This window comes from Rhipicephalus microplus, chromosome 6 (genome assembly GCF_043290135.1).
Source record: "Rhipicephalus microplus isolate Deutch F79 chromosome 6, USDA_Rmic, whole genome shotgun sequence".
Classification (NCBI taxonomy): Eukaryota; Metazoa; Arthropoda; class Arachnida; order Ixodida; family Ixodidae; genus Rhipicephalus; species Rhipicephalus microplus.
The window spans coordinates 174,968,211-174,993,783 of record NC_134705.1 but is presented as its reverse complement, the minus strand read 5'-3'; the positions used below and the strand labels follow the sequence as shown (position 1 = coordinate 174,993,783).

The window sequence follows — 25,573 nt, the reverse complement described above, 5'->3', positions numbered from 1 at the left end:
AGGTCTAACGATTTCCTGTTAAGTGTGGAGCTCTTAAGGGGCCCGGGCTGTCGTCGTCTGATGTAGCTTATGGCGTAACGCTTGCAGAACCACGTGTAGCATAGCCATCTGTGGCATATTGAGGACGCGCTTGCGCAAAGGAGAATTCTTCTCATGTGTTTTCTCTTGTTCTTCGAGTGCCTCGATCACGATATCAAGTGCAGAACACTTCACGGACCACTCCGCCGCGGTGCTCTAGTGGCTAAGGTACTCGGCTGCTCACCCGCAGGTCACGGGATTGATTGATATGTGGGATTTAACGTCCCAAAACCACCATATGATTATGAGAGACGCCGTAGTGGAGGGCTCCGGATATTTAGACCACCTGGGGTTCTTTAACGTGCACCCAAAGCTGAGCACACGGGCCTACAACATTTCCGCCTCCATCGGAAATGCAGCCGCCGCAGCCGGGATTCGAACCCGCGCCCTGCGGGTCAGCAGCCGAGTACCTTAGCCACTAGACCACCGCGGCGGGGCACAGGTCACGGGATCGAATCCCGGCTACGGCGGCTGCATTTCCGATGGAGGCGGAAATGTTGCAGGCCCGTGTGCTCAGATTTGGGTGCACGTTAGAGAACCCCAGGTGGTCGAAATTTCCGGAGCCCTCCACTACGGCGTCTCTCATAACCATATGGGGGTTTTGGGACGTTAAACGCCACATATCAATCAAAGCTGATCTCGGTACGTGCGGGGTGCTCAAACGTTGGATGTGAACCTCTTCGCGATGAACTCTCCTGAGTCGTGTACCTCTGGACCTTGTCCACAGCTCCGCTGCGCTGTCCTAGTTTGACTTTGGGCGCCACATTGTATTTATTCAAAAATATCAACAGAACCCGAGGCTATTATTGTAGGGGGGGGGGGGGTAGGATACACAAAATAGAACATGCTTACATAAAAGGAAAAATATATTTAAAAAACCAGATGAACACAAAAAGATATTAACCCAACTGGAGCTATGAGTGTATCAGTATATCTCAGAAGGACGCTTTAGTTTGGCAGTCAGCAATCTTCCGTGGAAGCCGATTCCATTAGGAGATTGTGTGCTGAAAAAAAAAGGAGTATTGGTAGACGCTTGCTGACATGATTTGGCCTCAAATAATACACACAAAAAGTAAATAAACACTCAACGACAAGCACAAGCGGCACATCCAACTAAAGTAGACCGGGTGAAAATCCAGACTTAACTAACAACATACAAACATGCGCAGTCTTCACACAGCCTTACGCTTGTCTGTATGTTGTTGCTTAAGTCTGGATTTTCGCCTGGTCTACTTTAGTTGGAAGTGCCGCTTGTGCTTGTCCGTTGAGTGTTTCTTTACTTTGTGTGTTTATTATTTGCGGCCAAGTAATGTCAGTAAGCAAGTACCAACTAGGCCAACAATCAGTATTGGTAGACGCTTGTTCTGCAAAAACATTCTTTTAATTTTTGAGGGTGACCAGTTCTCTTGCATAAGAATCCACATGGAAGCCTACCTGTCTATAGTGTTCGTCGTTAAGCTTGCTGCTTGTGCGGTTGAAGCAACTGTAAGTTAGGCAGTTAAACAAAGTTGTTTTGACGTATAACTCGACGCGAAACAATGTCTTGCTGCCCGGGACCTTTACAAAAATAAATGCAGTACGCAGTATATATATATATATATATATATATATATATATATATATATATATATATATATATATATATATATATATATATATATATATATATATATATATATATATATATATATATATATATATATATATATCTTAGAAGATCTTAGAGGTGGTTCCAAAACCTGGTTTTGGAACCACCTCTAAGATCTTTCCGACTGGGACACATTCGCACGCCAGCTCCGTCAGATTTTCGGTTCCTCCAGTGTCCGCGCCGAAGCAGCAACAAAGAAGCTTGCTGAACGCATTCAGCCAGCGGGTGAATCATACACCTCGTACATTGAGGATGTTCTTGCCTTGTGCAAGCGTGTAAATTCAGCTATGCCTCAAAGCGAACAAATACGCCATATTATCAAAAGCATAAATACCATCGCATTCAACGCCCTTGCGTCGCAAAACCCTACCACGACTCAAGATGTCGTCACCATCTGCCAGAGACTAGAAGAACTTCAGTATCTTCGTCTTTGTCATGATGCCTCGGACATTCGTCTTCCTGCGGCCCTCGACATCCGTGCCCTGGTCCGCGACATCGTTCGTGAGGAGCTTCACGGGCGCTGCTCTTCTTGCGCCCCACCGTCTACTTTAGCCTCAGCTCCAACCAACTTGCGGGACATCATTAGGCAAGAGATTGCATCTGCGTCACATTCACCTTGTTCCGTCGAATCCAGACCTCGTCAGGTACCAACGTACGCAGAAGTCGCGGCGCTCTCAGCACCCACCACTATCCCAGCGGCTACACCAGGTGGCCATGTACCTGTGGCGTCAGTGTCACCCCCGATGCGCCCACAGCCGTATTTTCTGTCGTCTGCACGCGCTTCTATATCTTCTATATTCTATATCTATATCGTCAGCGCATCATCCACCTCAATCTCACCGACTCTTCTGTATCGGAACCCGAACAGCGCATTCGTCTCGTCACCACTTCAGATTATGTTCTTTGGCCATCCCGAGAAGAAGTAATTAGCGTTTATTGCAGCAACATTGTGGATGGCGACGTGCTTCTATTACCTTATGGCCACACGGTAGGTACATCGAGGCATTCTGATCATTCCAGGCCTCGTTCGTTTTTCTGAAGGGTCTGCTTTTATTACTGCGTTAAATCAGACCCCCGAACCCTTATTGTTGCCCTGTGGATCAACAGTCACATGCGCTATTGACCCGAATCCCGTTGCAATTGTTGCCCTTCCAAGACAAGAAGACCTACCAGAGCCAAGCACGCCGCCACTTAACTCTCCCACTCCTCTATTGGTCACGATAAGCCCTGATTTGACCGCAGCCCAGAGTCAAGAATTGCTGAATTTATTGAACAGACATCGCCATTTGTTTTGACGTTCATTCCGCTGTCCTTGGTATGACAACTTCTGCGACTCACCGAATTCAGACTGACGGCTCCCGAATAAATCACCGGCGCCCATACCGCGTGTCTCTCGCAGAAAGGAAGATAATCGAGGAAAACGTATCAGACATGCTTCGACGAAATACCATACCTCCTTCCTCGAGTCCGTGGTCTTCGCCAGTTGTGTTGGTGCAAAAGAAAGACGGAACGGTACGTTTTTGCGTTGATTACCCAGCACCTCCACCACTTATGAGGAAGAGCTTTATTCGAGGCGAGCTCGAGCTGGCACACGCTGATGATGATGACACGTCCAATTGATAAAGAGGAGTCGGTGATTGCGCTCACATATATATATATATATATATATATATATATATATATATATATATATATATATATATATATATATGGGATATGGCACAACGGGAGCGTTGTCAACAAGGATAAATATATTTATTTCCCAACCAACAGTTTCGGGAGGGGTCCTCCCTTCATCAGGGGATGAGTTATACTGACATGAATTTCCAAACTTCGTTGCTGCCGCGTCCCTCTCGCCTTGAAAAATGTTTGTGAGAGTGAGAGAGAGCTAAAAAAAAGAGAAAAAAAAACAAAAAGAAAAAAAGAAAAAAAAGAGGAAGAACCACTGTCAACACTGAAAACGAAACCAAATGTCCATGTACGTCCACATCCGGTTCTTATCCCGTGCTGGTCAGTTCTCGACGTGTGTCCGGCCACCCAAGATTGTCGCCGCGGTGGCGGGATGGGTCCGTGACGGCGTGCGTAAAGAAAGGGTTTCCCCGTAATCGGTCGGTCGGCATGCGGCGTGCGTAAAGGAAGGGGCTCCCGTTAATGGGTCGGTCGGCTCTTTTTACCCTTAATCTTCGTCCGTTTCCCTTCAATGGTCATCAAGTGGTAGGCGAACGAAAACACTTTGTATGTGCATGTGGAAAAAAAGAAAAAAAGGAAGAAAAGAAAAAAGAAAAAAAAACGAAAAACAAAAACAAGAAAGGACAGTGCACACGTACGAGTCAGTCAGAAAAAAGCATGGTCTCCAGCTATCAATCTTTGTCACCAATTTCCTCCTGGCTTACTTCTCGGAAGCAGTTGAGTTTTCCGGGGTCCTCGTTGATGCCGGCTACTAATGTTCGAAATTTGAAAATAAAATATGCCTCACGCTGTTCGCGCTCGCGTCTGTTTGAGAAACCGGAAAAGAGTTACGCTGATATTTTCAAAACTGTGGTTTGGCAGGCGCAGATGTCTAGATAAAGGTAGCTTCGGCAGTGAAGTGGCGTGGTACCGGTGATTATATATATATATATATATATATATATATATATATATATATATATATATATATATATATATATATATATATATATCAGAAAAACTTGCCAACGCCGCACTAGCAGTACGCGATTCCCGGCCGATCGCGCCCTACGTCACCGTACTACGTCACCGTATATTGCGCACTACGTCACCATGCATCGCCCGTTCCCGCTTTCCCACTTCGGTCCACGCGGAGCGATTCGTGAAACGACGGAAGCCCCAGCCAACATTGAGATCCTCGCGGGACCAACGCCGAAATCTTCGCTTCTAGCGTGAATGTTCCCCTGTCGCGTGAACGCTGGTTGTGGAGCGACCCCAAAACACGTCACATGTCACGTTACTTATCCCTCCGCGATCGCGTTCGTCGTGTGAGTACAGCTTTAAAGAACACTCGATGTACAAAATTTCCGGAACTGTCCACTATACGGCGCTTGTCATTATCATGTCTTGGTTTTGTGATTATTATTATTATTATTATTATTATTATTATTATTATTATTATTATTATTATTATTATTATTATTATTATTATTATTATTATTATTATTATTATTATTATTATTATTGACATCCCCGACAGTGTTTTTTCGGCAACGACTAAACGCACTCTACGAAAGAGCCTATAAGGTCTCTTTAATACTGCATCAGTTATCGCATTATGGGTGAAATCTGTTTAAAATTTTTCAATACTTATCTTCACATTTCTGCTGTTTAGGTGGTATTGCTTCCGCTAATTTAATCCTTGATTGTTATTGTGTTTATATGTAGCGTAAATGAGTTACATGTATTCTTTCTCTGATTGTTCACATGAAAAGCTTTTCAATATGTATGTCATCTCTCGTCTGCCGATGTGCCGCGCCAAGTCCTCCAAGCCACCGTCTGGCTTTGACAGGCCTGTTATTTGTATTGTACAACTCAAGAAGACAATAAAGACTATTATTATTATTATTATTATTATTATTATTATTATTATTATTATTATTATTATTATTATTATTATTATTATTATTATTATTATTATTTGGCTTCGCGCAGTATACGTGATATCTTTCTTTTTACGATCGGGCTACCAGCTAACCACTAATAATCCCTCGCACACCCGAAGGCATCAAGCTCAGATATCCACTCTTTTTTCGACATTCTTGTATGGGACAGTCACGCCTGGGCCTGCTGAGAGTTCTGGACCCGCCTGACGACCCGAAAGACTACAAGAACTGCGAGACCGTCGTAAAAGACACGATTCAGGTGTCGTGGCACCTGGAGAACGACCTGATCCACTTCTACGTGCGAGCCATGGGTGGTCAGTATTTTTGTTTTAATTTGTATGCATTATGTCTGTTATGCAGAAAAAAATATGCAGAACGAAAAAAAAAGTTCATTTCTCTTTGGAGACGATGATTTATAAGCAATTGTTTTGGGCAGTTTTCTATAGCGTAATGTGAAAGAGTCATGAAGCGTTGCACGTACCGACCCAAGTAATTTCGTGTGTGCGAGTTCACCGTAGAGCTATTTGCTTATTTCGTACGGGTACAAAACCGCAACGTAATCACTCGAAGAAGGTGACGGCATCCAGAAAATGGTCTATACATAAGGGTACTCTATATGCTACTCTTACCTAGAGGTAGCATGCACAGTAACTATAGTCTATACTTGGCGGCAACTCATCTTAACGTTGGAGTGAAGGCTACGAATATAGTGCCTAGAATATATTCTATAGGCTCTACTATATGTAGGTGGGGTTGCCGCACCTCCATGTTGCTCCGCTGTGGGCCGTTCCACGCGCTTCCCGCACAGCCGCAACGCACGTGCCAAGACCCCTGCCGCACGCAAGCGGGGGACAAATAAGCCAATTGGCGGCGCTCTTTCAGCCTCTGCAGCGTCGCCAGCGGCAGGGGTTCCGGGCACGTGCGTTGCGGCTGTGCGGGAAGTGCTTGGAACGGCCCTATAGTAGTAGGGCAGCTTGCGGTTCCGTCGAGGTTTTCTCGCTTCCGCATCGTTGGCGCGTTCATAAAAAAAAGAAAAAAAAGTTCTGAAAACGAGAAACATTTTTGATTTTCCGGTGTACATTTTAGTGTCCCGTTACCAGTATATTTTTGTAAGAGAATCCATAAGCAGCGTGCTCATCTTTCCTTGGAAAACGGGTTGCCGAGAAAAGTTGGTAAGAATTCTTTCGAGATGAACAATAACTGTACTTTATCCAACAACTTCCCGCAGATGTCTCAGTCGCATTATAAATCGGTATATATATATATATATATATATATATATATATATATATATATATATATATATATATATATATATATATATATATATATATATATATATATATATATTTATTTATTTATTTATTTATTGTGTGAACATATCTGCAAACATATTTTGGATTCCAATGGTGAATTCTAGTGGCAGATTGAGGGTGGTAGTCAAGCGTTTCAATGAGAGAGTCGAAGTGGATTCAGAGTGAAAGTGACTCCGAGAAACAGGAAAAGTTGCTCTGCCGGAATTGGTGTGGTGGACCGGCGCTTTGCGCTCGTTCGTCCGCTTGGTGGCGCCGCCTCTCCCGTGTGTTTTGCGGCAGCTCCGAGTCTGAAAGCTCCATTTCTTGCACGAGCAGTTCATCGAGTCGTGTTGCCGATGCTGAATATTGCTTATGCCTTTTAATCCAACTGGATTCGACAGCGGAATTGGCGGAACGGAATAGCTACTACCAACGCCTCCTATATTTCCCGTGCCTGCCGGATGAGCGCGAAATGCTGGTTATCTATGGCGGCGCTGCCTACGTAGGAATAAAGGTCTGTGTACTTGGCCTTGGAGATCGGCAATTTTGGCGTTTGCTACTACTTTCAAAGGATGCCTTGTATTAAAAAAGTTCCTTGCTGAATGAGGACGTCACTTACGTAGGGTTAATTATTTAATTACGTTTACGCCTTTTTAAAACTTTTAACGTTGTTTTTGTTGCATATAAGCTCCAAAAAAACGTAAAAACTTCTTTGAAGGCACCCCTACTTGAGTGGCGTCATCACCATAGTTTCGACGACCGCCGCTTCCTAAGTGACCGCCGATAATCCGGCAGGCACGGGGAATCTAGGAGGCGTTGCTACTACACGCAAGGTATTCATTCTGGGCAACTCGAGGTCTTTCACTTCCCCCTTGCTTCCATGCTTGCTCCGGCGACTTGGATAGTGTTCCAATCGCGGATTGGAACGCAATCCGCGCTTGTCACTTTAAACACTTCGCCCAGCTGATATATTTTTCTGAATAATACATTTCTCAGAATTTGTGGCTATTCTTTTCTTTTTATTATTGCCTTTTCATGTTCATCCCACTTCGTGACTATACATTTTAGCTATTCTCTTTTTTATTTTCAGCGTTTTTTTTCCATAAATTTTTGTGTTACTTTTTGCGATGTTTTACGTATAAGTTTATTTGACAATCTTATGCATGATTGACTGCCATTCCTGCTGCTTTGCCAACTTATGAACGGAGTCGGGACCTCGTAAAGCTCTTGATCTTTTAGTCCTGTAATCCTCCTAATCAAAAGGAAATGATTGATTGATTGATTCAAAGGCGTTGCTCGACGCCAGAGTCGAGCACTCGCTCCCAGAGTCGATCAGCTGCTCTGACTCTGCCATTGGAATTCGTCAATTTTTTTTTAGTGGTGGCGGGAAAACGGCGCACCACACTGCTGCATGCTTAACGCAACGCTTTTCATAGTAAAAATAAACTTCATTAACGACGTCATTCCTATCACAGTAATGCACTCTACGTTGATTCTCAGCAAGGGGCCTGACGTGCCTCGAGCCTGTCAACTTTGGAACGGCGACTGCAAATCATTATAATTAAACTGATGTGATGGGATAACGCAAATAGTTTTGGCTTTTCAACACGAAAGACGACTGAATGCTGTTCTCATCAAGCAAAAGAGAGTAGTATGTTCGGACCCCGCTCTGCTACTAAACAATGTTGCGATAACAGCAAAACAAGGAACACAAATTTCTGGGAGTGACTATCGATCAAAAACTCAACTTTCTCACCTTAACACGCTAAAAGATAAGAAAATAAAGTACTCATAAACACCGGAGTTCCGATTGAACATGCCTTCTCCGCTACTGGTGTTCGATAGTGGGCAGTATTTTAGATTATGGTCGCGTTGTCGAAGGCTGCGCAAGGGAGTCCTGCACTCGAAGTCCCGACCCTGTACACAATCTTGGTCTCCGTTTGTTCGGTGGTGTTTATAAAAACATCACCGGTGCAAAGTTTATGCGCACGTTGCAATGAATGTGTCGCCGAAGAATGGTAACAACCATGTTCTGAGGATTAGGGCATCACCTGATCGCACAAGCCCATTGTCACGAAAGCCATTGTCACCAGCCATTGTCACAAGTCATTTTCACGAAATGTGGCTCACGCTTGCGTATGTCGCAACAACTCGCAAGTCATTTTTACGCTCCTAGGAGCACTGCCACATGTATGCCGTTTCCGAAGAGGCACTCAAACAAGCCACCAAGTCTGCCCACCTAGTGAAAAAGGATACTCTGCCCAGACCACATGAATAAGGAATTCCGCGTGCTTCTACAGACGGAGTATTACGCAGACAGGAGTAAAAAAACGAAACGCCATGTCTGCATTGGCGTCGTGACAAGAGATTGTATACTGTCTGTTACAGACTTCCTCAGTCCATGCTCATATTTGTAGCTGAAGTGTACATCGAGACGAAAACATTCCGACCAACTGCATGAAAAACACGTGTCTTTCCACTCTGATTTAATTCCTGGAGATGATCCTCTTGTACCCTTGTCTGCAGTGCCGAACTGCGTAAATGTGGCTTTTTTTAAATAAGCTGTAAACGACATCATTCCACGATTCCTCACTTGTAGCCTGGTGTCTGGTGCAGCATAGCCTCAGCTGCTTTTGTGCCATTGAAAACCGTATTAACAAACAGGGGGGGGGGGGAGGCAAGACCCCGCTGAACCCACCTTTCCCCATGATTTACGCGAATGATGACGGGCTTCTCAGCACGGCCTGCCTTTGGTTTACGACTTTCCAGGACTAAATGAGGCAAGTGCACAGCTCCTAGAATACATCAGAGGCACGCGACCGCCATTATTGCCGAAAACCTGCATAGCCCTTAGACCTCAACTAGTGACGAGGCAGATAAGAATGAGGAAAGGTATCACCTTAAGCCCCCCTCCCCCCTGGACGATTAGGAGGGGAGCGCACCGCACCTTTCCACGCGCACGCCTGTACGGTAGATTCACTGTCAGAAGTGATAAAAAAGCTGCTGTCATTGGCTCACGTAGGCCAAGTCTCGCGAAATCTCGAGGGGAATAGCGATGGTGTATAGAGGAGGCGGTGTGTATAGACCCATTCCATGTTTGTAAACACAAATAGGCCGATGTCGACATTATGGGTAAAATTATAGCGATGTCCGCACGTAACTTCCGCCATAAGCGCTGAGGTCTGCGATGTGCGCCAACAAACAAAACTAAGTTGTGAGACGCGACTCACATCCAACCGTGACGCAGTTCGTCGGCATACCGTTTTTTTTTTCCTCGTTGCTGAAAACCCAGCATAAACTGCGGCAGGCAGAGCGTCTTTTGCCTACTAAGACTGCGCCGTCGCATTTTCGTGACGTAAGTCCGGTGGAATTTGTCTATACATAACGAGCTATGTTGCCCCGAAATACGCACTACGTACCCAATCTATAATATGCGGTTCTTCTGCAGCTGTCAACATGTGGACCGCATTCGGCATCAGCGGCGCTGACGACAGAAGCAAGATGGAGGGTGCGGACGTAACCGTGATTACCGTCGTTGGTCCGGACAACAAGGTCTACGTGGAGGACTACTTCCTCACGGAAAAGAGTCAGGTGACGGGCATCCGGGCGTATACCTTCTTGCTGTTGCCAACATCAAATTGCTTAACATGAAGCGTGCTTAAAACACACACACGCTCTCTCTCTCTCTCTCTCTCTCTCTCTCTCTCTCTCAATTTTCTGTGTTTACATTGCAATTGTGTTTTTTTTGCCTTTGTTTCGGTGCATGCAGTGCTCTAGCAAAGGCAAAGGCGTGTGCCCGGATATCGCGCAGTCTGGCAACGACGACCTGAAGGTTATTTCGGCCTCCTTCAGTCAAGGCATTGTCGAAGCAGTATACTATCGCAAGCTGGACACAGGTACGCGAACCACTGTAAGAGTGGTAAAGCTTTGTAATGCCCACTCGGACGTCTCCTTGAGTATTGGTTACTGGTGCCCAGCGGAATGCGCAAGCTTAGAGATGCAAGGAAGGCGGCGTTGCCTGCGTCGAGGTCCCTCTACCCGACGAAAGCCGACCGAAACGACGGCGAATAAATCTTCCGCGTGCAACACGTTACAGCTCGTGTTTCAAAACAGGCTACATAGTGTGAGTCAAGAGCCACAACTTCGCCGCAAAGGGGATGCAATGAATGCGATAGCAACATGGTGGAATGTAATAGTTTACGACGTGAGACAGGCGTAACCCCTTTAGATAAGAGCCACAGCTTCGCCGCAAGAGGGTGCAAAGAATGCGATAGCAACATGCTGGAATGTGATATTTCACGAAGTGAGGCAGGCGGAACTCCTTTAGTTTAGGGAAACACGGTAGCGCTGTTGAACTAAATGACCGTCGTGTCGACTATTCTTGCAACGTAATGTAAGCGGTGAAGGCGCAGTGGTCACTCTTCGTCGAGGTAGACCTTTGTAGAGACAGCTTCTGCGCGACGGCGTGCTACTGCACCTGATTGATCACAATTCGCCTGCCGGGTGCGACGCACCTAGTTACGCTTTGCATGGCCTCCGCGATCGCGGGCACCTTTACTTGGTTTTGCTTCGCTTCCACGATATGAGGAGGAGGAGAAAAACTTTATTTATCGCAAGAGGGGGAAATGCGGTGCTGGAGTGTCAGAGGAGCCTATCCAGCGTAAGTCTCCGCTACCCTCTTGGCCCAATCCAAGAACTGGTTCTGGACCACAGGCGCCGAGCTTCACATAGCAGCCTCCCACTGCTCCTTACTGTTAATGTGTGGAGAATTAGGTGGTGGGTTTCGAGTACACCCCCACATGATATGGTCTAGGTTAGCTTTTTGCCGACAGAAAATGCACAAAAGAGAGGGGTATATCGCAGGGTTTATAAGATGACGAAAAGATGGGGCAGGGAACGTACGCGTCTGTAACTGGCGCCATAGTATTTCATGGTAGCGCGAAGCTCTATGGTGTAAGGGGGGGGGGGTATATAGTGTGTCGTAGGCGCTACTGATTTGTTATATCGTGGACGGTCAAAAGACGATCTCTCGCGCTGCAAAAGGCCGCGTAGTCTAAGGCGCCATCAGAGGCCTGCACTCGGCCGGTCATTCCTCGAGCACAAGTATGAGCCGCCTCATTGCCACTCAACCCCGCATGCGCGGGCGTCCATATGAGAGCAACGTCCTGCGTGGGAGGATGTTTCTTGAGAATTGAAAGGGCAGTTGATAAGATGCGACTTGCACTAAAGTTACGTATGACAGTTTTAGAGTCACTTACAATCGTAGTGATATTGGGGATGGACAGACCTAAAGCGATGGCAGCCTCATCTGCCTCCTTCGAAGAGTTGACAGTGATGGATGCCGTTGTGAGCACCTTTCCGTTATAATCGACACCAGAGAGGGCATAGGATGAGGAGGATGGGTATTCTGCCGCATCTACATAGAGCCCGTCATTGGCTTTATGCATTTTTTTCCGAAGAGCTTTCATGCTTAGTATGATATGTTAGATGCGTGTTTTCAGGAAGGGACAGTATGGGTAATTAACTGTGTATGCGATGGGAAATGTTGTATTTAGCATTGGTGAGTGAGGTGAAGTCAGTTCGGGTAGACGATAAAATGTGGCGACCTGCGCTTGTGGTCGCTAGCCTTGCGTATTTAGCAGTTAAATGAGCTTCACGGATTTCACATAGGGTATTTATGACTCCTGTCTGGTGGAGTCGTGCGTTAGAGGTATTGATTGCATTGCCTAGCGCGTATTTGTAAACTTTGCGGAAGAGGGTGTTGACCGATTCCTCCTCTGCTAATTTAAGGTGAACGTAAGGTAAAGTATATGTAACTTTACCAATCACAAAAGCTTGTATTAGACGAAGTATCTCCGACTCTCGGAGCCCTCCTTTTTTCCCTGATATTCTTCCTATGATTCTTAGCGTGTTTTCAACGGTATTGTGTAAAGCTTCGAGTGTGTGCGTATTGAGTCGGTTGTTTTGGATAAATAAACCTAGCACACGAATGCGTGATACTCTAGGAATGAGGCGCCCATTTATGTGAACTTAGATCATTGGAACGTGTTTGTTCCGACGATGAGTTGGTAGAAGGAGTAACTATGATTTACTCGGGGTACAATAGAGGTTCATCTGAGATGTTAGTGCTGCTATTTTATCTACAGCTGTTTGTAGGGTGTCCTCACTGTGTCCATCTGAGCCTTCTTTAACCCGTGAGGTGATATCATCGGCAGAGATAAAGAAGTTGAAATCACGAATACGTTGAAGAGCGTTGGGTATAGGTAGCACAGCCAGCCTAAAAAGGATTGGAGAGAGCACTGACCCTTGAGGCGTTCCGAAGCTGCCTAGTGTATAGGGTGAGGAATGTTCTGGTCCTAATGGTAATGTAGCCTTGTGGTCTGTGAGGAAGCTTCTGATGTAAGAGTACATGTTAGGGCTACAAGATATGCGGTTGAGGCCAGCATATATAGCTGAGTGGGCTACGTTATTGAATGCTCCGTGTATGTCCAGAACAAGGTTCGCCTGAGTATTCTCGCTCTGGTTAGGCCACGCATTCAGGTAGCTTCTGAAAGGAAGCATGTGGAGAAAGTTGTTTAGTTTTTCCTCGAGTTTGGTTACTTTTTCTTTAACTTTGTCAACCCTCTCTAGTTTTTCTTCGACTTGGTCGACTCGCTCTTCGAATGACAATGTGGGAGTAGAGATTTTTTGTTTTTGCGCAGGTGGTTGAGGGAGGAGCTGGTGGTAAAGAGATAGGTGTAAGGGCGAGAGATGAGGCAGGCAGGTATGGGGAGGTAGATGGTTGTTTGAAGGACTAAAGCTCTAGGCACAGTTTTGCATTCTTTGCCCTTAATTTAGTCATTGACTCCTGCCATAGTTTGAGCTGCTTTTGAATGGAGCTTTCAGGGGAGGCAACATCAGCCCAGCTCACCTCGTGTCCAGGGCCAGTCCGGGGGCTGGGGTCTTTGTAATGCTTTTGTGTCGGCTTCGGCTGCGGCTTTTTCGGCTTTGTCGTGTTGTGATACTTGGTGAATGTCTTCTAGGGGCGTTCTTGAAAGATGTGCATGGGTCGAGGAATGGAGCTGAATCTTGCTCGAAAGCTGAGGGAGCATGCTTTGGTTTGGGCATGTAGAGCTGTGGTGAGCCGGTGGGCTGGTCACTGTTGCACACCACACACTTAGGTTCACATTCGTGATCAAGAAGCGGGTTCGGAATGCCACACATTGGACATAAAGACTGAGGGGAGCCTGGTCTGTGACCATATTTGCGGCAGAGATGACGTCACATTTTGGCTATCTACGATGTCATGGTGACGTCATATGTTGTCATCACGCGATCTTTCGCTTTTAATGAGGCATATGATGCCTACGGCTTGATAAGTGAGTTCTCTCGCGAGTAGGTAATAATCACGTACGCCTCTTCGAAAGCCCGACTCCCGATGCGAGTTCTTCTCCCTGCAGGGATTTGTTGATGTAGGAGCTGCCAGAGTGATGTTGATAAGTACTAGTACTACTTCAAAAAAGTAACAACGTGGTTATAACGTAGTACAATACATAATTTCATCGGCATACCCAGTCTATCACGTGTACTCAGTAGCCTTCTTATGTCTCCACTGCGCATGCGTCTAACTTCGCACTTCTTGAGGTTTAGTTCCGGTTTGCCAAGAACAGCCTGTCTGCCCGGGCTACTGTCACAGCTCCTATGCGTTGATCTGAAGTAGATCGGGGGCCCGGTTCAGTTGGGTTCGGGTTTACGGAGGACCAAGCCTATTCGGAATCACTTACACGTCACGCATGGGCTATCGCAACCAATCCTGGGCCCTGGTACACCAAAGTTTAAAACTCTTCGTAATGCCACATGATGCGGCCGCGACCGCTGCAGCAGCTGGTGCTGAAGCCAGCCTTTGCTTGCCATTCGACGCAGGAGACTCCAGAGACAAGGTCATCAAAGCTCGTGGAAAGATGGCCGTGGTTGCGGCGCAAGGTCCGGTCAACGAGCAAGAATCGGGCACCATACTCTACCACACCATGGTAGTGACCAGACGTAAGAGACCAGTTCCCCATAACCTGTCCTTTGCTGCCTTGATAACAATTGAATGGGGCGACTGTAATGTTACTAGAGACTAGAAGTTGGGCCAGTCGGCACAGTGCTAGTCGAAAGTTCCCAGACCACTATCCCATGTATTCCCAGGGCAGCGTGGCCTAAAATCTTGTGACCCCCCCCCCCCCCCCTCCCGACCAATTTATTCGCAGAAAAAAAAACGAAAAAAATATATTAGGCCACTTCACACATGCGCCAACAGCATGGCGTCATGCGATCATTACACATAACAACCCAGGAACATTTATACTCAGTTACGGCCTAAGAATAAATGTAACCTCCGCCTTCAATGATCCCCATCCCACCTAGGCAGAATTTTCATAAATGACCCACTAATTGCAATCGCTTATTTACGTGACGTCAGAACCTTTCACTTAAATCAGGCTTGTGACTTGGCCGTAGGCGCGTGTTAGTTTAGAAAGCTTTTGATAAAAAAATTAATTTTTGGCGATTTCATCAGAAATTCTAATTTCAGCGCTGACAATACTTCAGAGTAGTGTTGTCACCGACAATCGTGAAGCACCATATCTATATAACGTACTTATACACTCTCGTTTAACGTACTGTCTTCTAGTCTGGTAGACTACAACACGGTATAATTTAGGTACACTTCAAATGCTTCAAAACCGTGCGCTTCGTGCAATAGAAAAACTTGGGACGTATGTTGAGCACCCAAACATATTATTCCAAGAATAAAATATAAAGGCGCCCGAACTCCATAGATATAAACTATGACTTGAAATCGTGCGGCAATTCAAGTCGGACAAACAATCTTTCCTAAGTAAATACAGCGGGAAAAACGGCATGTCTGTAACTTCACGAATTGTTTAGCGTATGTAGTAGAACAAATTACGGGGATCAAGAACCTGCTGTTCGAGTTCCGAGCCTCCTCAATGACTATACCTTTACCATAGATCTCCTCAAATCCGGAATAAGAAAGGAAGCGTATCAAAGAACAGCAAAATAAGTATTATTTTCATATGACTAAAGTAAATAAAAGAATGACATGGTTCTCTATCAAATGTTATGTATTGTTTTGATTTTCTTTTTTTTCTCTTCCCACATGTGGCTTGTGAGCCCTAGAAGTTTTTCCAAAATTTTTTATGTGTGTGTGTGTGTGTGTGTGTGTGTGTGTGTGTGTGTGTGTGTGTGTGTGTGTGTGTGTGAGAGAGAGAGAGAGAGGGGGGATTAGAATAATGCAATTTTTTTTTCTGCTTGAGAGTTGCGTGTGCATATTTTCTGTTAAAATTGTGCTAGTGTTTTCTTTTTTTTTTCTTAGTGCTATATGACTATGTAACATTTATCTCAGATGTAGTATTTGATTTTCACCTACCCTTTTATATTTGTAAATGTCTTTTTCTGCTGCTGCTGCTGCTGTATGGGTGGCACGGCTCAGTCAGGCAATGTTTGCCTTTAGCCGTGTCTCGTTAGACAATTCTACAATTCTTCTTAATAAACTATTAAAGAAAAAAAAGAAAGTTCAACAAACATTCAACACTTCCACTCACCACTTGACCTTTTTTTAGGCTCACCAATTCAAATCGGGTTACGAAGTTCACGAAGATCCATTCTTATATTCGAATCAGAAGCCAAAAACACAGCGACACAGCCACTAGCGAGATCGGAGATCGAGAAAATCCATGCACTGCCAGCCATTCCCGTGGCGGTTGAACAATCGCACCTCTCCTCTGAGGGTCATGGGATCGAGTGTCGGTCCGTGCACTGCCAGCCATTCCCGTGGTGGTTGAACAATCGCACCTTGCCACTGTGGTTTTGGTGCTCAACTTCACAGCCGAAGGTCAAAGGATCGAGTTTCGGCCACATTTTCGATGAAGGCGAAGACGCTTGAGGCCTGCGTGCTTAGATTTAGGTGCACTCTAAAGACCCCCAGGTAGTCAAAACTTCCTACGGCCTCCCTTGTAATCGTATCGTAATTTGGGGACCTTAAACCCCAACGATCCTTACTCAAACGACGATCGCAGCGCTATAGAGTTTCCTGCAGTAAGTACTGTAGGAAACTGTCATCCACGAGCTCATGGCTAACCACTTGCCTGCCGGCTATTAAAGTAGCTCATGTCTTTATTCTTCAGACATTGTTTTCACTCCACCAGTCCTCTTTTTCAACTGCCGTCAGTGGCAACCTTTTGATGCGGTGCCGTCAACGAGTCCGTATGCCATTTAATCTGCATAATATGTAAAACGGGGGGGCCTGGAGGCTTCTCAAGTGGGATATGTCCTCTTTCTCTCGTGCCCTCGTGTTACACAACGCACTGCTTTGTGGACAAAGTAAAGTTTTTATTTGGTTTGATCCGAATCTGCACGCTGTCATCGCAGAGACCGTCACACTGGATTTCGGGAGACCCACGCCGGCATTCAACTGCCCGAAGCTGACGCCAACGGCACAGCCCGATTCCGGCGGTGGGACCAAGGAACAGTTGGTCGGAGGACGCGACATGATTGGAAAAACGAGCTTCACTGCCCGCATCGGACCCACGGGGAATGCGACCATTGGTTATCAGGCGATCACAGGTACGGTCCACCGCGGTGCTGTAGCAATTGAGGTGCTCGTCTGTTGACACCAAGGTCGTGGGTTTGATTCCGGCGTTGGCGGTCACATTTTTGCATGGACACGAAACGGTAGAGACACCTGTGTTGTGTGTGGCGTCCTTCATAATCATCGCCTATAGTGCACCACTTGCAGAGGAGCCACTAATAGCCACCTAGCGGGCGGCACCGGAGATAAAACGCGTGGTTCCCTTTAGCGAGAGATGGCGTAATTTTTCGTTGCATGGTACAGCGGACCAGCAAGCGAACTTTTCACCTGTTATATCATACCAGTAGCATGCATTAGATAATTGTGGGGGTTGGCCGCTGCATCCGCTGCAACATTCTCAGTGCACGCAACTCTATATGTACGCCCTTTTGGTCGGAGCCTATAGCCCTATACTTTACTTAAATTGCAAAAAAAAAAAAAAATGTTCTGATGTATGCTGTTTTGCATTGTATGTCATGTTTTCGATAGGGCTTTATACAATTATTACCGATGTCACTATGTCTGTGTAATGTTAAGCAGGTCAGCACTATATTTAATAAATAAATAAATGAATAAATAAATAAATAAATAAATAGCCAAATGAACGAAGTCATTTCACCTTCGGATGAATTGTGGCAGGTTTGAATCAATTTCACCTAATTCAATCGCTGAATTACGCTTAACTCCCTTCTCTTTAGTCAGTTTGAAGGGCCTTCAGTTTACTTTAATTATCACGTGTCTCACTTAATTGGTTATCACAAGTTTCACTTAATTGGCATTTAGTTGCGCGTATGAGCCAGTGCTCCATGCCTTCCCCGGAATCAGCCGAGCGCTGTAGAACTGTTCTACGCGGCGCTCGGTTCGCCAGCACGATGCGCTAGAACCTATAACCACAAAAATATAAAAGTTGCTCAGCGTGTGCGAATGAGTGGGCGGCATGTCACTCCCATGCGGGAACATCGCGCCGTGTTTGTCTCCTCATAGCCTCCTAGATTTCCCTTGCCTGCCGGATTATCGGCGGTCACTTGGAAAGCGGCCGTCGTCGGAACTATGGTGGTGGCGCCACCTAAGTAGGGGTGTTTTCAAATAAATTTTTACGTTTTTAGAACCTATATGCAACAAAAATAACATAAAATTTTAAAAATGCGTAAACGTAATTATAACGAACCATACGTAAGTGGCGCCGTCATTTAACAGGCAACTCCTTCAACGAAAGGCATGGCCTCCGAAATTAGTAACAAACACCGCAATTGCCAATCTCAAAGGCCGAGTACAAAGATCCTTATCCGTACGTAGGTAACGCTGCCATAGATGACGGGCGTTTCGCGCTCATCCGGCCAAGCAAGGGAAATCTCCTGCCGGTAAGAAGAGTGGTTTCTCTGCGCAGATGAAATGCTGTACAGGCCCGCGTGTTCAGATTTGGGCGCACCACTAAAGAGCCCCGGGTGGTCGAAGTTTCCGGCGCCCTCCACTACGGCGCCTCTCGTATTCATACGGTGGTATGGAAGGCATTAAACCCCACATATCAATCAATCAATCAATCAATCAATCAATCAATCAATCAATCAATTATTCAATGAGTCAATCAACCAATAAATCAATGAATCAATGCACAGCGACCTATGCGCAACTCTGCTTCCGTATGGAGCATTACTCTTAGAGCTCGCCTGGTGCTGGTGGTAGCGTAAATGGCGCGCCATTCGTTGGCGAAAGCGGAGGAAAGGCGCTTCGATTGGCACCGACTCCAGCTGCTTAAGGCGCGTTTACACTAGACCGTCACGACACTGACATGACCACGACTGAAAACACGAGGCAGACGCAAACCAACGGCTGACGAGTCGCCAGACCGCATGGTCACACTAGGCTGACGACGACGACGCCTGAAAAGACAGCATTTCATCGTAGTGTAACATGATGAGAGACCAAAAACACCAGCGAAACGCATCCGCGGACCTGCCGTGAGCGTGCCATCGGGAGATCGTGTCTCTGTTTTAAACGACCACGAAGCGGGCAGTCTTGGTGGAGTTAACAATGCCCTCTTCGAGGCTGCCGAGGTGTCGGAATAGGCAGCCCGAGCACCCAACGGAAGTATTTTCTTTGCTTCCCTACTGTGTGCACCACCCCCATTATGGAGGGGGCTGCGCTGTGTAGCGGGAGAGGGACAATGACAGAGCGGGGAGCATGGGTGAAAATGAGGTGCAGGTATGCAAGTTTTGTCGGTGTCCCTGTGTGTGCCTCCAATGTGACTGCAGAATTGGCCAACGAAACACTGTGAGCTCGACAAAGGCGGGCGGTGTCTTCGCGAGACCACCTGCTGACTGTTTGTGTTTTTGCGGTGTACCTAGGCCGACGACAAAAGAAAAGACACTTCTAAAGACAACCCGCAGACCAAAATCGGTGTCTAGTGCAAACGTGCCTTTACAAGCCTTCGCTGCGTTAGTGACGGCCGGGATAGACTGCGAAAGAAGCGTGCGCAGGTGCAGTCTAGCATGTGTAAAGGGTATGAGGTCTCGATGGCAGGTACGGCGGGTTCTTTTTAGAGGCTCCCTGCCGTCGTCCGCATAGCCGATCTTCGCCAGTGAGGAGACGCGTTCTTAGAGAGGGAATGAACGTTTATTTACCTGAAGTAATGAGATGGAACTGTACAGTGATTCAGCAGAGATTCAGCTCAGGTTTTCCGCTGAGATATTGCAATCTGTACAACAGAGATTCAGCTATGTACAAAGATTATCTACAAAGATGTACAGCATTATTTACAAAAAGCCTTCGGATTTTATAGCCCTTCGTGTCCTTACACGGAGTTCCGAAGAAGCCGGTGACCACTCTTGCCACAAATCAGGTGGCGAAGTCTCAGTGGTCCACCCGTCAGAAAGGGTGCAGAAATTGGGCCACTCGTGAGAAAAAGAACGTGGGTGAAAATGTCCAATGGTACACAAAGACGCACCCGGCCCACGCCTTCAAGCACCTTTCCTTCCTCCGTGCCTTCAAGGCATCGCAGGGCGAGGAGGTAGGGCCTGGTGGAGGGGGAAAGTTGTGCTCCTTCGGGGAGCACTTCTAGTACACTCTATCCGGGGAGATGGCCGCTGACACGAACGTTAGCAGCGGTCCAAGGCTGCCTTCTGCTGTGTTCCAGAACTTTCTCGAACATAGCTGTCCAGGTGCTCGTTTCCTGAGGACAGCCACAGTGACGCCCTCTCACGCTTCCGAACTGTCAGCGCTTTTGTGGTGACCTCGCGTACTAGGCGACAATAGCCGAGACGAGAAGTAGACTCTATAAGAACTGCCACAGTGGAGCCGTGTCGCGCTGTTCGAACCCGATTCAACGAAGGGTTGTTCACAAAGCTTCCGTCGAGTTACACGTAACCCGGCCACAGCAAACTGTCAGGCCCACCTGCAGGACAGCGTCGTGCTTTTCGCTTCTCTTCGGGTGCCGATATCAGGGAGAAAGCCTTCTCGCAGACTGGCTCACGCACAATGGCATCTGCTTAGACGAACTGCCGGGTCAACCGTAACAGCCGGCCATGGTTTAGTCAGTTAAAGCTGGGCATGTTTTTTATTCTTTTTTTTTCAACCCGTGCTCCAAGGGAATTATGGTGGCAGCGTTCGTCCGAAAGGTGCGCACAGATTTGCAACGCTGTCTTTCGCAACCTTTCTAGAACTAGTTCTACAAACCTTGGTTTTTCGTTTCTGCCGCAGTGCCGAAGGCTGCGTATAGCTTCTCGCGTGATCGGTTATTGACTGTCTTGTGTGTCGCATGCACAGGAATGTTCGGGTGGGGCATCTCGTGGTGGATAAACGGCGAGCTGATTCCTGTGCTACACCTCGAGCGGGGCACAGCGTACACCTTCATCCCAGAAGGCGGCCACAACCAGTCCTTAAACGCCCAATACCATCCTTTCTACATCACCGACAACAATAAAGGTGGTGGTTCCAAGGAGCAAAACAAGTCCTTGATCGGCAAACCGGTATGTGTCCATTTTTTTTTCAGATACACGAAAAAAAGTGGCAGCATATCAACGGGGTGAATGATGAAGAGTGGGGTGAAGCATCCGTCCATCCAATCGTTCTTGATTCCGTCCGTCCATGCGTCCGTCCGTGTGACCGTCCGTGCGTCCATCCGCCCGTCCGTGCGTGCGTCTGTTCGTGTGTCCATCCGCCCGTCCATGCGTGCGTCTGTTCGTGCGCCCGCACGTCCATCCGTGCGTCCGTCCCTGCATTCGTCCATGCATCCGCCCCTGCGTCCGTCCATGAATCTGTCTGTGTGTCCGTTCGTCCATCTAGTCAACACTCCAAGTACCACCATCTCGCATCTTTTCATCATATATTCCGCATATAAAAGCACCGCCATCCAGCGGACATTCCAAGAACTAAGCGAGAGGTGGCACACGCACACTTTCTTACGGCTTGCGCTTCGTGTCTACTTCCCACCTTTAACCACCTCGGGTTCATGGTATATACTAGTTCACTGTATTCATGGCACTGGGGCTCAACGCTCGCTAAACCTTTCTAAAACCAAGGAGGTTACGCCCAGCGAGTATAACGTAGCAACCCTTTCTTGTCAGATAGTGTTCAATGTACATGCCAATGGCTGCTAAGGGGGAATGAGAGACAGGAAAATTCAGCTTTTAGTTAACGCGCACGCTGCGAATTTTTTATTGTTCAACAACGCACAGGAGAAATCTCCCACCGGCACCACCTTGCAGGCCTAAGCGTAAGATACGTTACGTACTACGACGAGGGACGAACGGGTGCCGCTTTAAAAAGCTTCGCCCCTAAAAAGAAAAGAAAACATCGGTGGACAGAACAGTATGTACAGTGGTTATTGTTGCCATTGGATGGACGGTGTCATGTCGTCGAGATGGCTTTATGATTTCGCATGGTAGAGTACCTAGAACTCTAAATCGGTAACTATTTATTCTAAATATAGAAAACACACACATGGTGAGCACTTGAACTTGACTCGCTTGGGTGAAGCTCAGCTTGCTGCTTCGCGGTGGAGTCACTGGGTCATGCTTCTGCGGCACGAAAGACATGACTCTAAAACTTCTCAGACATTTTATTGCCATGACCATCAACATCGCCGTAAACTGGCGTCTCTCATAATCATATGGTGGTTTTGGGACGTTAAACCCCACAAATCAATTAATGCCACGACCATATAGTTTTAGTTTTAAACATTTTTGAGCACGTCGCAAACGTTTGCACATGACAGCACACGGCTGCTAATGCTACGGATACCACATCGAAACAACATATATATGGTTTTCATAAAAATCGACGCAGCACATCGATAGAGCAAGCGGTTTCGTGTCGGCAGAATAAGACTTACCTCGAGGCATACGTCGTACACGGTATTATCACGGATGACCTGAGAAATGCATATTGCAGCGACTCGGGCGTCCTTGTCTTCCGTCGTCTGCTCCACATCATAAACTTGACTAACGAGCTTTACTTATTTTGTTGGATGTTGCTGAAAAAGAATGGCACGTGCATACAGGTCGGCGATCTCGCTCGTGAGTTGACTCGCACGGGCACTACAGACTCGGATCGAGCCATGATTCTGAGTCTGAGGGAGTCCATTTAGCTGAGCTGGAGTTTGAGTCAGAGTCCGGTCGAAGAAAATTTCCGTGAGTCTGACCCCCTGTATTCACGAACGTCCCTTGACTCGAATCTCGTCCTTCACTTGAACGAGCGGAGCACAGCGCCGCCACTTGTCTAAAAATGACGCCGCCTTTCCCAAGAATCGCTGCAGATTATCTCTGACATTGGGTGACTTGCTCTGCCTATAGACGGCGCTGTCGTCGATTTTCTCAAGTCAAGGTCAAATGTTGAGTGAAGGGACGTTCTAAAATACGGGGGTGAGTACACGAGTGGGCCCTTGGCGCAAAACACATTTAATCGGTGGGTCTGAGTGAGTCAGCAATTATTTTGCGACTTATAAGAGCACGTGCAAAACAACCACATCCTTCTGCGTGGTTAAACTGGCTGAAACATCTTTTCCATTTAAAAGTTACTAGATTCTACACAGCTGCCAATGCGAGCGACAAGTATTAGTTTCGCAGTGCTAGCTTTTGTAGACGAAAATTCGCTTGAAAGTATACTGACTTCAATGACTAGGAAAAGTATTTCGTTTAATTGTTTTCAAACATCTATAAGCTCATGATCAGTGTAATGGTTGAAGCCCTCATGCATCTCTGAACGTTCGGCTTTTGAGCCCATCAAACATCACTACAAACTAGTGGGCCAAGTCCGGGAAAAGTTTGCACAAGACTGAGTCTGGGAAATGCTGCCAAAAGTAGGAAAGACAAAACTCGATTGGTAGGTGCTGTGATGAAAAACGTTGTTCTAGTTTCAGTAATGATTTGAGGATGCATAAAAATTTATTAGAATATGCAGTGGCTTAATAGAAAGTTAGGACATCTTTGAATAATCATGTTTTGGGGGCGAAGCTCCTTAAGGCGTGGGTCTGTCCATTTTCGGCGTATGTATGTAGCCACCTCTAGTTTAGTTCTTGCATTGTTTGCTAGATAGCGTGGCTACCTCTAGTTTAGTTCTTCGATTGTTTACTAGATGGCGGGGAGCGTTGTAATGAAATCCGTTCGCTGTTGGCGCGCGCTCGGAGTTGCCCGATGTATGAGCGCGCAAGGCGGCGGCAGCACTTGCTCGCAGACAGAATCCCAATGTGCGGGACCGCGAGGCAGAAGCGCTTCGTGAAGCTGCCCGACGCTGCCGCCAAGATCCCAGCGTTCGAGAACGAGAGGCGCAAGCGTCACGGAAACGGTGCGAGGACCCTGCCGTACATATACACACACAGTGGTTCTCACATCTTTCTTGATGATGTAGTGGGCGAACTTTCACTGAAAAGTCAGGGTGTTACCGATGATTTCCCCTCAGGAGCTTCGCCCGCTCATCATCATTCACCCCGTGGATATGCTGTGAATTTTTTTCCCCTAGTGTTTAGCGGTAGTGTTTTTGCGAGAACATCGCCGTTTTAACTCGGTAATACCGAGGTTTGACGAAACAGCGAATTGTGATGATTTTTTCTAGACAGAAAACAGACTCTCCCCATGTGGCAAATCCAGCCTTCCAATCAAGGGGGAAGGGAAGGGAGGGATTTGTGGAAGTAAAAAAAATCAAGCAGCAGACAGGCTCACCCCCCCCCCCCCCTCGGAATAGTATTAGTGTAATGAAAATTTCCAGACAATGATCGAACTCTTGAGTGAGTACTGGCACGATCTTGAGGCACTCCAAAAGGAACGAAAGGACAGGACAGGCGGTGCGCACCACCTGTAATCTTCCACACGTCGTATCTGACCACAACATCATTTATTGCCCGGCAGATAACCAGTGTTACCAGTAATGAACAGGCCGACCGAGTTGCTCGCGCAATTACATCAGGGCCAACACCAACCTTTGTTGGTCCACACACAGTAGCCTCCCCAATAGAAGGAAAGCGGCTATTGGAGCTGGAGGGGGACCCACCCGCTACTGGTAGTTGCTTACTTTTGGAAACGCAGCACACAACTCGGTATCCGGCTGTCTGCAAACTTCTTTACACATGTTGAACTGTATAGATCATTCCAAAGCTTCAGGAAAATCACACACGAACAAATGCCTTAGATTTATGAATCTCGACACTCGCAGTGTGTAGAGCCGTTAGAATGCCCCGCTGTGGAGCCTTAGTTGTCGAAAGTTCAGCTAAAATTAGTCGGGAGACACAAGTTCGAGCGTGGCAGCACGTGCCGTGTTTAAATGCGGGGGAAATGCAGAAACTGATGCGCACTTCATTTCAGGCCACCGTAAATAGTTCTCGGTTGTATAAATTTAATTCTGAGAGCACAGCTCAGCGGCAAAATTCATTCACAAATTAAAACACCACAAAACAAGCAAAACCAATACTCAAGGGTTTGCAACAATGTATACATTAAACCGATATTCTGGTATTGAAACAAGAGAGATCACCCACGTCTCAAATATAGGGACTACACAACACATTGCGCTGAGCTAATCCCGCTTTCCTGCAACGTTCGTGGTTTCTCAGATGCTTTAAGTTTGCTTCACGGCAAAACAGGCACGGCGCGCTCCCGTCTCCACGCTCCACGAAACGAAGCCCCGCCTCCACGCTCTTGTGCGCCTGCGCCGATAAGCTTCGATGCGCGGCCGCACCGCTAGCGATGGCGCCCTGCGGAGCGCAGCCATGCGGCGCGTGTTCGTACTAAGAGTGGACGACCCTGTGCATACCGAGCGACGGACGTGTCTGTAGACGACACCATGGTCCCGGACAACGATGAACCACAGAGTTTCTCGAAATCAACTAGAGGGCACT

The 25,573-nt window shown here is 46.9% G+C and overlaps 1 protein-coding gene across 1 annotated transcript in view; it reads left to right on the top strand.

Moving 5' to 3' along the window:
- LOC142765054 (protein Skeletor, isoforms B/C-like) overlaps positions 1-25,573 on the top strand; it is a 58,882-nt gene that overhangs the window by 20,189 nt on the left and 13,120 nt on the right. The window contains exons 8-13 of the mRNA XM_075865622.1: positions 5,510-5,654; positions 10,084-10,226; positions 10,405-10,531; positions 14,538-14,657; positions 17,049-17,243; positions 21,010-21,212. Coding sequence (XP_075721737.1) covers positions 5,510-5,654; positions 10,084-10,226; positions 10,405-10,531; positions 14,538-14,657; positions 17,049-17,243; positions 21,010-21,212 — 933 coding nt within the window. The remainder of the gene's footprint in view (positions 1-5,509; positions 5,655-10,083; positions 10,227-10,404; positions 10,532-14,537; positions 14,658-17,048; positions 17,244-21,009; positions 21,213-25,573) is intronic.